Genomic DNA, 15,258 nt, shown 5'->3' on the forward strand with positions numbered 1-15,258 from the left:
GTGGAGCTGCTGTTGAAACAAAGCTGAGTGACTGGTGCTGGTAGCTGCTCTGGTTGAAGGGAAATGACTGAGAACTGAGTCTGGTTGAGCTTTTATTTCACTGTGAAACGACATCTTCACGTTGCAGAGAGACAGAGACTTTGTTCTGGTTCACTGAGAGTGTGTGTGTGCGTGCGTGTGTGTGTGTGTGTGTGTGTGTGTGTGTGTGTGTGTGTGTGTGTGTGTGTGTGTGTGTGTGTGTGTGTGTGTGTGTGTGTGTGTGTGTGTGTGTGTGTGTGTGATTCTGTCAGGGAAATAAATCCAATTCAGACTGAAGGGACCTCAGAGTTTCAGATCATCAGCTGTAATGAGCACTGACCTGTGTGTGTGTGTGTGTGTGTGTGTGTGTGTGTGTGTGTGTGTGTGTGTGTGTGTGTGTGTGTGTGTGTGTGTGTGTGTGTCTCGTTGTGTTCACTGAAGCTGAAACTTTGAGGCCACTCACTGTGATGTCATAACAGGTCACGAACAAACCTCCAATCGATCAACACTCGTTCTAAACATCAATAGGGTCGGTTATACACATCTATATATATATATACACTTATACAGTATATATATTTATATATAATATAACAATCGGATCACTTTGAGTCATCTGATCCAGACCTCCTCCTCCTCCTCCTCCTCCTCCTCCTCCTCCTCCTCCTCCTCCTCCTCCTCCTCCTCCATGACCTCCTTTTCTTCTCCTCCTCCTCTCATCTCCTCATTTACTGCCCGAGGTACTCAGCCCTCTTCCTCTTCCTCCTCCTCCTCCTCTCTCCTCCTCCTCCTCCTCCTCCTCCTCCTCCTCCTCCTCCTCCTCTCCTCCTCTCCTCCTCCTCTTCATCCTTTGTCCCTGTGGTCTGGTGGTCTGATCTCATCTCTCCGTGATGTCTGAGGAGGACGACCGCTGCTCCCTGCTGTCCCGGCTCGGCTCCGACTCTCCTCGGCCCAGGATGAAGTATGGAGGGATGTTCTGCAGCGTGGAGGGAGCCTTCGAGAACAAAACCCTCAACTTCGAGTCCTTCAGTCCACGGACGGAGCGGCGGAGAGCTGCTCCGAGTCGCCACGACGACCACCATGGAGGAGGAGGAGGAGGAGGAGGAGGAGGAGGACGCGCCCGGGAAAACTACGGCAAGAGAGAGGTTTGTTCTCACCTGATGGTTCTCTATAGAAACACTAGTGAACCACAGAGCTGCAGCTCACAAGTAACTTAACATCACAACTCTGAACTGGAGCTGGTCAGAGCTGTAACAGAGAGTAACGCCACCTCCATTGACTCCTGTGGTTAAAGCCTCATGCCCCCTAGTGGCAGGATATGGGTGTTGCAGCAGCGCCCAGAAAACCCATTCACTCCAATGTATGTGTGTTGCCCACTGGCTGGTAAATTGATGAAAACTGCCGTGTTTTTGTTTTTAGGTGTCTTGGTCATATCAGATTATATTTATAATCTGTTTATTACAAAATGTAGATTGAAACATTCATGTAGAAAACTATTTATTTACTCTCCTATGTGTTAATGTTTATCTGTAAAGGATCCTCAATGATGCTATTAACGTAGGTGATATTTTATTTATTTATTTATTTAGAAGTCAGGACAATGCACATTAATAAAACATGTACCGTAGTACAGATTGTAGCCCGTGGGCTAATTTCCATCTGGATCTATAAATGTCCTTAAATGATTGAAAACACCAAACTACTCATTCACCAACAATGTAGAGATGTCAGTTCTCTCCACCAGGAGGCGCTGCCATTGGACCGATGCTGTCGTTACCATAGATACTATATATATCTCTATGGTCCTTACTCTCTGTTACAGACGCTCTAGAGCCGGTACAAGAGTCTGATGAATCTTTAAAGGGATAGTTCACCCAAAATTGAAGTTTCCCTCATCATCTCCTCCCCCTCATGTGGACTAAGGGCTGGGAGAAGTTTCAGAGTCCTCCGTGTCTTCTCTGAGTTACAGGGGGTCTCGGCGTAGCACTGCATGTCCATATAACGGTTGAGAACAGAGAGAACTTTTCTTCATAACAAAAAGACACACCAGAAAACATCCAGATACCTCCATGCTGCTCGTCTGTCATGTCCCTCTGGTATTGAAGCCCCGACATGATTAAAAGGATGTTTAAAATCAATGTATTGAATAAATATTTAACACTAGGATAAAGTAAGTTAATTATTATTACTAAATGATGGTTCTGCTTGTTTTATTTTGATACTATTCACTTTACTTACTCTCTTCCAGTCTAATCCTACTACAAGTTTTGTTTAGTTTAGTTATTGTAATGTTTCTTCCTGTAAACAGGGGAGGCATCAATAAGCTGCTTCTGCCGTCGGCCTGAAGCCCTGAAGCAGCTTATTGATCATGACATTTTGACTTGTTTGTGTGTATGTTTATGTTTTGTGGAATGGACGAATAAATCAAATAAAATCAAATATTTGAAGCTTGTTTGTAGCGGAAGCTCCCAGTGTCTCAGTTCACTGCTCTGCCGGTGTCGAGGTGGAGCTCCGTTCTCAATATGGACATGCAGTGCTGCACGGAGCAAGTTTCAATTTTGGGTGAACTAACCCTTTGATATCACTATAATATCAACTCTGAACTGGAGCTGATGAAGCTGAACACACACACACACACACACACACACACACACACACACACACACACACACACACACACACACACACACACACACACACACACACACACACACACACACACACACAGGTGGAAGTCATGGACATTCACATCCGGAGCTTCTTTTCAAAATAAAACCACATCGTTTTTCTGATTAATTGTGGAATTTGATCAAATAATGAGCTGAAATATAAATATTAAAACATTATAACAACAGAGAGGATGCTGACGTCATGACTCTGAGTGAAGCTCAGAACTAATGGAGGGTTAGGGTCAAAGAGAGAGAGACTTCAGACTTCAGACACTTTATTGTCATTTCACTAAATGTAGCTACAGGAAACATCAGCTCCTACTAGCAGCTTACACACAGTGGTGTGTGTGTGTGTGTGTGTGTGTGTGTGTGTGTGTGTGTGTTTGTGTGTGTGTGTGTGTGTGTGAGGGAGGGAGGTGTGTTTTATTTTGAAGGTCCAAAACGGAAGTCGTGTGCGTGCATATTGCCGGCGACGTGACGTCAGAGCTCACGGCAACAATAGCAGCCTGTGTGTGTGTGTGTGTGTGTGTTGATCACAGATCGATCAGGATGAAGAAGAGCAGCGCGAGACCCGCGGTAGGTCCAACCCGAGCCGAACCGAGCCGAGCCGGGCCAGTAACCAGGGCAACCGGCCGGTGCGCGAGATGCTGCAGCTCCGTCTGGTCTGCACGAGCCGCTGACTGACAGGCGGGGCTGCAGCATCACGCGCACCGGCCGGTTGTCCCGGTTACTGGCCCGGCTCGGCTCGGCTCGGCTGGTCCGGTCCAGTCCGGTCCAGTCCGGTTCAGGTTCGAGTCCGCAGCTTCAGATAGAAACTCAGATTTACATGTTGAAGCGACGGTGCGTTCAGGACTGTGGGACATTTCAGTGTTGTCACATTTCACCTCTTTGATTGATGCTAATGAGAAGCTAAGCTGAACTGGACCGGAAGTGACGTCACATTCAGTCACACACACACACACACACACACACACACACACACACACACACACACACACACGTCAGTCTGACCGGTGTTTTACCCAGAATCCTTTGTGTTTGCAGAGCGACCGTGTCATCATCAAAGGAGGAAAGGTTGTCAATGACGACCAGTCGTTCTACGCCGACGTCTACGTGGAGGACGGCGTCATCAAGTAACTGTCACCAGTGATGTCATCAGTGATGTCATCAGTGATGTCACACTGGTTGTGTCCTAAACTCCTCCCTCCTCCCTCCTCCCTCCTCACTATAGTGAATTCAATATAGTGACTCACTGGTCAAATAAAAAAACACTTTCTGACACTACTCCGCCGCACAGTTAATGACGTATTACGTCGCGTAATTAAAACGTTCTGACCGCGATTGTAACGGCCGGCGTAGTTACCATGGATACAACCAGCTTAATGCTAATGTATAATGTAAAACACCATAGACGGGCTAACAGAAATTAGCCTCGCTATCCAGAGTCTGTGGTCAGTTTATAACGCTTGTTAGGAAATTTATTTGGTAGCTACACCGGTCACTACTGCATTTATTTGGTAGCTACACCGGTCACTACTGCATTTATTTGGTAGCTACACCGGTCACTACTGCATTTATTTGGTAGCTACACCGGTCACTACTGCATTTATTTGGTAGCTACACCGGTCACTACTGCATTTATTTGGTAGTTACACCGGTCACTACTGCATTTATTTGGTAGCTACACCGGTCACTACTTCATTTATTTGGTAGTTACACCGGTCACTACTTCATTTATTTGGTAGCTACACCGGTCACTACTGCATTTATTTGGTAGTTACACCGGTCACTACTTCATTTATTTGGTAGTTACACCGGTCACTACTTCATTTATTTGGTAGCTACACCGGTCGCTACTGCATTTATTTGGTAGCTACACCGGTCACTACTGCATTTATTTGGTAGCTACACCGGTCGCTCTGGGTCGCTGTGGTAACGGCGTCGATCCGTGACCGCAATGCATGATGGGATATCTTGCTCCGGTTAGTGACCATCGGATGTTCACTACATTTTGCGGTGAATTAATTAATAATCACTAAACATTCAGACACCACTACTACAACTGGTCACTAGATAGAGAGGAGGGGGTTATTATGGGCTGTAGAGTTCTGTGGGCTATTATGGGTTGTCCGTCCCTGTCTCATCCCCGTGTCGTTGTGTCGTCCTCAGGCAGATCGGCGAGCAGCTGGTGGTGCCGCCCGGCGTGCGGACGCTGGACGCCTACGGACAGCTGCTCATCCCCGGCGGCGTCGACGCCAACACCTCGCTGCTGGCGCCGCAGAGGGGACAGAGCCCCGCCGACGACTTCACCACGGCAACCAGAGCCGCGCTCGCCGGGGGAACCACCACCATCAGTCAGTCCTCGCCGATCACCGATCACCGATCACCGATCAATACGATCGATAGAGGGATTATTGTCTAAAGTCTGAAACAGCTGCATCCTGACCGTGAACTGTAACGTTACCTGCATGGCTGAGTATCTTAACGTTAATTAATCTCAGCTTTCCATTAGTATGTGACCTCGTCTTCAGTCACTGTCGTAGTGAACATTTCACAACTCATTCTCTGCAGTTATAACGTTACAGCTGTGCCTGTGAGCATTTAGCTTTATCACCATTCAAACCAACGTGTCTAACACGTTATATTACTCCAAATTAATCTCCAATGTACTATTTTCTCCCTCGTTTGCCTTGAAAGGGGTGCGAGTTGACGGTATTCTGTAAAATTTGTGCGTTTTGTTATTTTTATCAAAACAATTAGTGCAACTAACAGCACAAAAAGACCTGGGTGGGGTTGCACCAGTTTGGCGTATCTCTTTACTAAATTCAGGATTTAGTAATTACTAAACCACTACTAAACCCTTAGTAATTACTAGCTAGTTTGCAACTAGTTGTTTACTAATTTCGGTTGCACCAGACCAGTGTATGCAATCCCGTATCTAGTTATGCGTAAGTGGTTACTAGCAGGTTACTAGTCTAGTTAAGTGACGACAACAACTTGGCTACCCAATCAGCGTGCGGAGCAGAATGTACACAGGAACAGCTGGGCGCTTTTATTTTGAAGTGTGCGACACATGCCACCACATCCGGGAAGCCGGCAATGTTGTGGTATTTCTGCCTGCACGGGCAGCTGCACGTACTCGTTGAGGTACTCACACTGCCACCCGACACACAGTACCGTTGTAGACTTGAATTGTGTCCCCAACCACATTCTGAATCGACCCCGTAGTGAAGTATCGCAGCGTAACAACGGAGGTAGAGCCCCGTTCGGACCCATGCTAAATTGCCGCAGCTAACGTTAGCATGTCCGTGATCCGCATTATGTGGTCGCATATTTAAACGGTACCGACAGTAAATATCAAAGTCATCATATCCACCACTTTATTTTCGTCACACCACAACGGAAGTCGGTTTTCAACTTCCGTTTCACCCAGGAATAGCATTCTAGCAAGCGGCTAACTGGTAGCGCTAGCCACCGGTGTAGGCACCAAATGTGGGGGCTCCGGGCCGCAATATTTTTTTTCCTACTATGACCAGCCAAGACCCGCCTTACTAGGCCTCTGATTGGCTTATCACGATGCCCTCGACTCTGACGGTTAGGTTTAGGCAAAGACGGTTGGTTTAGGCGTGTGAAGGGAGTGGTTAAGGTTAGGGTAAGATGCAGGGATAGGCTTAGCCTTGCAGAGGCAGCCAATCAGAGGTGGAGTAAGGCGGGTCTTGGCTGGTCATAGTAGGAAAAAAAATATCGCCTCCGGGCTGCCAAAACCGCCCTGACTAATCTGATGTCTGTCATGTCTACAAAACGAATTACCGAACAAACACCACCACTTCTGTGTGCACGCCTCTGCAACTAGTCATGGTTGTCGTAGTTGTTAGCTTTGCTGCTGCTGACAGCTAACAGCAGCAGCAAACTAACTCAGGACGTCAGCTGTTAAAACCCTCCCGTTGTCGGACACGACATGAAACTACTCCAGTTAGCTCAGTCATGTTGTAACAAAGATATCCGCTGGGGAAAATATTTTTTTTCATGGGCTGTTTATTGAGTTATTTAAGACACTGCTAACGGCTAATAGCTAACGGTTAGCCCAGCTAACGTTAATCTAAAATGTAATGAATGGAGTGTCATGGCGACACCCAGCGTCGTTCTCCGGAAAGTGGTGTGGATACATCTAAATTGTGGACTCTGTCTCTCAAAAGCCTTTTCCTAACGGCAGGTTCTCTGTTTTGTAAAGCAAACCTCTCTAAACGAGCCGTTATAAGCTAGTTGTTGTTGTTTTTTTCCAGTTGGTTTTGATCCTGTGTCGACAAACTGTAGCCTAACTAGTAAACAGTTACACAACCCCTAGGGTAGGTGTAAATATTTAGTAAACACTTAGTAATTACTAGCTCTACGTGATTCCTAGTAAAACTGGTGCAACCCATTTTAATTTAGTAATGACTAAATCTTGATTTAGTAAACACTTACACATTTACTCAGGTTAGTAAACACTTAGTGAGAGGTGGTGCAACCGGCCCCTGATCACGGCTCTTGCTGCTGTCTTTCTGCAGGCGACATGCGCAGTAGAACGTCTGTGACGTAGACGTAGAATCCCTCGATACGATCGGTACGATCGCAGCTAACAGTGTGTGTGTGTTTCAGTGATCTCAGCTAACGGTGTGTGTGTTGTTAACTGTGTGTGTCAGTCGACCATGCTAACAGTGTGTGTGTTGTGTGTTGTGTGTAGTTGACCATGCGCTGGCCGAGCCGGGGACTAGTTTGCTGTCGGCCTTCGACCAGTGGAGGGAGGCGGCGGAGCAGACGGCGTGCTGCGACTTCTCTCTGCACATGGACGTCACGCGCTGGCACGACGGCCTCTACGAAGAGATGGAGACGCTCACCAAGGACCGAGGTCAGTTACCGCAGTAATCTATTACCTCAGTAATCTATTACCTGCAGTACTCTGTTACCTGCAGTATTACATCAGTACTCTGTTACCTCAGTACTCTATTACTTAAGTACTCTGCTCCCTACTGCAGGCGTGAACTCCTTCCTCTTCTTCATGTCCTACAAAGACCGATTCCAGAGCTCCGACTCTCAGGTGAACTTCCTCTTCCTCTTGTTGCCATGGTTACACCTTGTTGTTCTGTCACTTCCTGTTACTGAGCTCTCGTTGCCATGGTTACAGCTCTACGAGGCGTTCGGGGTGCTGCGGGATCTTGGCGCCATTGCACTGGTTCATGCTGAAAATGGTGACATCATCGATGAGGTAATACATCCTGACCAATGGGAGCACTTGATCTTTCCACCACGTCAGACAGAAAAAACTAAACTAAACTAAACTAAACTAAACAAACTGAACTGAACTAAACTAAACTAAACAAACTAAACTAAACTAAACTAAACTGAACTAAACTAAACTAAACTAAACTGAACTAAACTAAACTAAACTAAACTAAACTAAACTAAACTAAACAAACTAAACTAAACTAAACTAAACAAACTAAACTAAACAAACTGAACTGAACTAAACTAAACTAAACTAAACTAAACTAAACTAAACTAAACTAAACTAAACTAAACAAACTAAACTAAACTAAACTAAACTAAACTAAACTAAACTAAACTAAACTAAACAAACTAAACTAAACTAAACTAAACTAAACTAAACTAAACTAAACTAAACTAAACTAAACTAAACTAAACTAAATGAACTAAACTAAACTAAACTAAATGAACTAAACTAAACTAAACTAAACTAAACAAACTAAACTAAACTAAACTAAACTAAATGAACTAAACTAAACTAAACTAAACTAAACTAAACTAAACTAAACTGAACTAAACTAAACTGCTGCTGTTTCAGGAGCAGAAGAAGCTTCTGTCTCTGGGAATCACCGGACCGGAAGGACACGTTCTGTCTCATCCTGAGGAGGTAACACACCTAACACACACCTGATACACACCTGTTACACACCTGTAATACACCTGTAACGGCGTGTCCACACCGGGCGCGAGGCAAATTTTTCTCGCGATAAGATTACATACAAAGTCAACGTACAGACGAGAATGGACGCGAATTTGTGCCGGTGGCGCAAATGACACCAATGGTGCGGCGCGAATGAAGCGAACGCGCGAAATTCGCGCAAATGCCGCAAGTAAAAACAAATATTCCAGCGGGCAAACTCGAACGAGTAGAGCGAGGCGAATATTTTACTCGCGCCCGGTGTGAACGCACTTTAACACACCTGTTACACACCTGGCTGTTACACACCTGTTACACACCTGTTACACACCTGTTACACACTGCTGATGTATCAGATGACGACACATGGTTGTGTTGCTGGTTTGTGTACTCGGACATTCAGGTGGAGACAGAGGCGGTGTATCGTGCTGTCACCATCGCCAAACAGGCCAACTGTCCACTGTACGTTACCAAGGTGATGAGCAAATCTGCTGCTGATGTCATCGCCAAATCCAGGAAGAAAGGTGACATCATCATGTTTATCATCACACCTTTTAAAAAAGAAAAAAATACCGCCATTTCGACCTTAGGAGACAAAAATTGTCGGAATGATGGGACTTTAAATTAAAGGGTTAAGTGTTGCCATTCCGACAATTAGGGCCTAATGTCGGAATGGCGGCATGTCGGAATGGCGGTTGCCATTTCTCCACATTTGAATATGTCATCTGGGGGGCCGAGGGGAGTCCAACGCAGAAGTTTGGTTGAAATTGGGCCGGTGGTTTTGGAGAAAACGACCAAGGCGATTTTCGAAGATTTTTAACCCCCGCAGCTGTCGAAAAAGTTTTTTTTGGCCAAACATCAAACTTCTTCATACTTCTTCAAATTTCTTCAAATTTGGATATGTCATCTGGGGGGCCGAGGGGAGTCCAATGCAGAAGTTTGGTTGAAATCGCCCCTAGTGGCAGGATATGGGTGTTGCAAAAGCGCCCAGAAAACCCATTCACTCCAATGTATGTGTGTTGCCCACTTGCTTGTAAATTGATGAAAACGGCCGTGTTTTTGTTTTTAGGTGTCTTGGTCATATCAAATTATACTTATAATTTGTTTATTACAAAATGTAGATTGAAACATTAATGTAGACAACTGTTTGTTTTTTTACTGGCCTATGTGTTAATATTTATCTGTAAAGGATCTACAATGATGCTATTAACGTGGGTGATCTATAAAAGTCCTTAAAGCAGATATCAGCTTCACGGCCGTTTCGGCTAATGCTGCGTTCAAGGCAGGCTTTTGAAACCGTAAGTTACAGCTTCAAGTCACAACTACGACTTGGTAGCGTTCCAGGTAACCCGTAGCTCGTGTTTTTACCATCCTGTTGTCTGTGAAAGTTCCCTATAACGGCCACTCGTAACTTCCGACCCGTGAACTCGTACCAGATCGAACTGGTATGACTTCACAGGAAGGAAAAACACAAAGTACGAGTTTCTTTGAACGCACCATGAGTTAGCAGCCCCCGCCCTTGTCAGGCATCAATTGGTCCTCGTGCTACGTCACCACATTCACGCGCATCCCTTGGCTGCACACACAGCCCTTCATGCCGTTCTCTCTCCTCATTGGATAACACTTGTATCCCACAAGGAAAATTTTCTCCTCGGGTTACAGCAGAGCAGAGTGACGGAGAGACTCGTGTTTAGGCTGAAATACTTCATGTAAGTGATTGCTGACGGAAAATAGGACTATTTAGGACTTATATTAACAAAAACATTCCACTGATATCTGCTTTAAATATTTGAAAACACCACACTGCTCATTCACCAACAATGCAGAGATGTCAGTTCTTGGGCGCTTTTGCAAAACCCATATTCCTCCACCAGGAGGCGCTTCCATTGGACCGATGCTGTCCTTACTCTCTTTTACAGTGCTCTACTCTGACTGAGTTGTCCTGAAGGTCAAAGTGTCCCACTGCTGCCATGGGACAGCGACTATCAGAGAGATATGTAGCTTCAACATCCTCCTGTTTGTGTCCTTAGGGATGGTGGTGTACGGGGAACCAATCACAGCCAGCCTGGCCACTGACGGCTCTCACTATTGGTCTAAAGACTGGGCGACTGCCGCTGCCTTCGTCACGAGCCCGCCCCTCAACCCCGACCCCTCGACACCCCAGTACCTCTCCTCTCTGTTGGCATGGTGAGTATGACGTCTCTCTGTCGGCATGGTGACGTCTCTCTGTCGGCATGGTGAGTGTTGGCATGGTGAGTGTTGGCATGGTGAGTGTGACTTCAGTATGACGTCCAGGTGAAGCAGCTGAGTCTGAGCTGCTTTGTGTCTTTGTGTCTCTGTTCAGCGGCGACCTTCAGGTGACCGCCAGCGCCCACGCCAGCTTCTCCACGGCCCAGAAAGCTGTCGGTAAAGACGACTTCACTCTGATCCCAGAGGGAACCACTGGGGTGGAGGAGAGGATGTCAGTGGTCTGGGACAGAGCTGTGGTGAGATGGTTTCACATTGGACCTTTAACCCCGAGCTGGCTGCACGACGGTTTCTCCTTGAAGACTTTAATGATGACCCGTTGTTCTGTTTCTACAGGCCACAGGGAAGATGGATGAAAACGAATTTGTGGCAGTGACGAGCACCAACGCCGCAAAACTGTTCAACATGTACCCACGAAAAGGTTTTCCGTACTTTTTAAAAACAGATGCAGAATGTGTACGACCTCAGCTGAAGGTGATGTTGATGGTTGATGTAAAATAAATCCACATGATGAATCTCTGTCTGTGTTCAGGACGCATCGCTGTGGGATCGGATGCTGATATTGTCGTCTGGAACCCGAAGGAGACAAAAACTGTTTCTGCAACGACTCACAACCTGGTAACGACAAGACCACACCCACACAGTGTCACTTAGTCTGGATATCCATCATACATCATACTGACTGAACATCCATCATACACTGCCCTCCCCCCCGTGTGCAGACAGTGGAGCTGAACATCCTGGAGGGGCTGGAGCTCCGCGGCGCCGCCTCGGTGGTGATCAGCGGAGGACGAATCGTCGTGGAAGACGGAAAACTCAACACAGTGGAGGGATCAGGACGCTTCATTCCCAGGAAGGCGTTCCCAGATGTCATCTACAAGAGGATCAGAGCCCGGAGCAAGGTCACTGACCAGCTGACTGACTCACTGACCAGCTGGTCACTGACCAGATGACTGACTCACTGACCAGCTGACTCACTGACCAGCTGACTCACTGACCAGCTGACTCACTGACCAGCTGACTCACTGACCAGATGACTGACTGACTGACCAGCTGACTCACTGACCAGCTGATTCACTGACCAGCTGACTGACTCACTGACCAGCTGACTCACTGACCAGATGACTCACTGACCAGCTGATTCACTGACCAGCTGACTCACTGACCAGCTGACTGACTCACTGACCAGATGACTGACTCACTGACCAGCTGACTGACTCACTGACCAGATGACTCACTGACCAGCTGACTGACTCACTGACCAGATGACTGACTCACTGACCAGCTGACTGACTCACTGACCAGATGACTCACTGACCAGCTGACTCACTGACTGACTGACTGACTCACTGACCAGCTGACTCACTGACCAGCTGACTCACTGACCAGATGACTGACTCACTGACCAGCTGACTGACTCACTGACCAGCTGACTGACTCACTGACCAGCTGACTCACTGACCAGCTGACTGACTCACTGACCAGCTGACTGACTCACTGACCAGCTGACTCACTGACTGACTGACTGACTCACTGACCAGCTGACTGACTCACTGACCAGATGACTTACTGACCAGATGACTCACTGACTGACCAGCTGACTCACTGACTGACTGACTGACTGACTGACTGACTCACTGTCCAGCTGACTCACTGACCAGATGACTGACTCACTGACCAGCTTCTCTGTCTTCCACCAGATGGCGGAGGCTCGCGGCGTTCCCAGAGGGAACTACGACGGTCCCGTCCATGACGTCATCAGCATGACTCAATCCGTCCCTCCCACTCCGACCGGTCGAGGAACTTCCTGTCCAAAAACCCTGACTGGTCCTCGAAACCTTCACCAGTCAGGATTCACCTTAGCAGGTAGATCGTACATCTAAAACTGATGGACTCTGGTGCATTCTGGGTAAAGACTGTACTCATGCAGTTCATGTGAATGTGTTCCGTGTATTACGATGGATTTTATTTGTATTTCTTACTGTGATGGACGTGGGCAATGTAGCGGCCTGACGCCCAAGACGAGTTTCCCTTCATGGGACAATAAAGTAAGCAAGCAAAAGTTAGCAGCCCCCGCCCTCGTCATGGATCTATTGGTCCTCGTCCCTACGTCACCACATTCAGGCGCATCCCTTGGCTGCACACACAGAGAGGACTGCCCCTTTATGCCGTTCTCTCTCCTCATTGGATAAAGGTTGTAGGATACAAGGAAAGTTTTCTCCTGGGCTCAGAGCAGAGCAGAGTGACTGACAGACCCGTGTTTCAGACCAAACACTCTATAGAAGTGATTGCTGTCGGAAGATACAACTATTTAAGACTTATATTAACACAAACATTCACCTTACTTCTGCTTTAACTAAATAAATACTGCAGTCAGGCACTACGTGTGAATCAGAAGAGGAAGAAGACGACTTATCCATAATCATCAACACTTCTTCTCTTCCAGGAGCCCAGATTGACGACCACATTCCTCGTCGCTCTGCCCAGAAGATTGTGGCGCCTCCCGGTGGACGATCCAACATCACATCTTTATCTTAAAACAGGAAGAATCACACCGATGCTTTGGGTCTCACAAGGGAAACATTTACTACAACTCCACAAGAAGGGAAACATTACAAATCCTCCAGCTGTACCGCTGGCCTCTGGCCCTATGACAGTACTCCTTCATGTATACAGTACTTCCATATCCCAACAAACCCACAAGATAAGTACTTTAATTCATTTAACTACTTAAATTATTATTAAACCCAATGATGGTCCCAAAGGTAAGATCAACTCTAAAACCTTGTAATTGCACAACTAATACTAAATCTTAAAGGTTACACAAAAACCTTACAACTAGTGAAAAACTCTAAATCTCCCACTGAATGTTGCAGTAAAGTTACCACAACCTAACAACTACTACTACACTGAACTAGGACATAGTACTGCATCAACATGCTCTAGTACTCAGCTCCGTAACAATAATATGACTTCAGCCTCACAACAACCAAGCAGCAAGTACTCAATCCCACATCATGTACTGTACATCAACTGTTGTAGAAGGTTAGGTATTAGTACAGCCCAGGTAGTAGTAGTAGTAGTAGTAGTAGTATAAATCTAGAACAAAACCCAACAACAAGATGAATTCAGTAGTAGTACTACAACCAATACTAAATACTAATACCCAATAACTACTAAATGTTCATCTACTTGTTCTAGTTGTAGTATTCAGTCAACAACGCAAGTACAAGATACTACAACTGGCTCTTAAAGGGATAGTTCAACATTTTGTCAAATTGGCCCATCACCATAATCCCTATAGTCATAGCAGTAGGTTCGTTACCTTTAATTGTCGGTGCAAGCTGTTTTTAGAACGGCGGAGCAGAGCCGTGAGCTGCTCAGAGCTACGCTACGGAGGCTCATTATGGGATTTCTTGGTTTCCCTCATCAAACTCATCAAATACACAATCCAACAACTCCACAACGCTCTGGTGGACAAGTTGTGAGCTGCACATTCACCACGCTATGAGATAATAACACAACGTTACCACACAGAGTTGTTTTAGAGGGAAATACAGAGACTGTTGATGAAAAACTGTCCCTGAAGGCAACGTGCATCAGTGGTTTTACATGAATTTCCCTCTAAAACACTCCTATGTTCCCCCCTTTTCCCCATAGGACCCTTTTTGGGGAAAAGCGGGGAACATAGGACTCACAGCTCTGCTCCACCGTTCTAAAAATAGCTTGCACCAACAATTAATGGTAACGAACCTACTGCTATGACTATAGGGATTATGGTGATGGGCAATGTTGAACTATCCCGTTAACACAACATTGTACTTCAAATAGGACTTGAGGCATTTGAAGTACTGTAATCCTACCGAGTACTCAACAACCTCAAGACTCTTCACTCATCACATTTAGTAGTAGTAGTAGTAGTAGTAGTAGTAGTAGTAGTAGAATGAAATCCTTTAGTACAGACGTGCAGTACTTCCTCTTCTCCTCCGTTCTTTACATCAACTCATTCTGCTCATTGTACATGACATCATTTAGCCCCGCCTCCTCTGAGGTCATGACATCATTTAGCCCCGCCTCCTCTGAGGTCACCACCAAGCTCATGACATCATTTAGCCCCGCCTCCTCTGAGGTCATGACATCATTTAGCCCCGCCTCCTCTGAGGTCATGACATCATTTAGCCCCGCCTCCTCTGAGGTCATGACATCATTTAGCCCCGCCTCCTCTGAGGTCATGACATCATTTAGCCCCGCCTCCTCTGAGGTCATGACATCATTTAGCCCCGCCTCCTCTGAGGTCATCACTCAGCTCAGCAGTCGTAATGTTTTTAAATGTTTCTACATTTTACTGAAACTCTTCCAAGTCCAGGTTTGTCTCAGATGAAT

General features: G+C 46.3%; 1 protein-coding gene across 1 annotated transcript; it reads left to right on the plus strand.

The window, feature by feature from the left end:
* Positions 1-908: 908 nt before the first annotated feature.
* On the plus strand, positions 909-13,432 carry dpysl4 (dihydropyrimidinase like 4; the record flags this gene model as incomplete). Its single annotated transcript, XM_083994783.1, has 15 exons — positions 909-1,163; positions 3,732-3,820; positions 4,857-5,041; positions 7,411-7,575; positions 7,703-7,764; positions 7,852-7,932; positions 8,530-8,598; positions 9,032-9,152; positions 10,659-10,815; positions 10,973-11,114; positions 11,212-11,296; positions 11,408-11,493; positions 11,598-11,777; positions 12,576-12,741; positions 13,322-13,432. 15 exons carry the CDS (start codon positions 909-911, stop codon positions 13,411-13,413), a joined length of 1,935 nt encoding a protein of 644 aa, XP_083850909.1. The 3' UTR covers positions 13,414-13,432.
* Positions 13,433-15,258: the final 1,826 nt, after the last annotated feature.

The sequence above is a fragment of the Trachurus trachurus genome, assembly GCF_905171665.1.
Source record: "Trachurus trachurus genome assembly, chromosome: 19".
Classification (NCBI taxonomy): domain Eukaryota; kingdom Metazoa; phylum Chordata; class Actinopteri; order Carangiformes; family Carangidae; genus Trachurus; species Trachurus trachurus.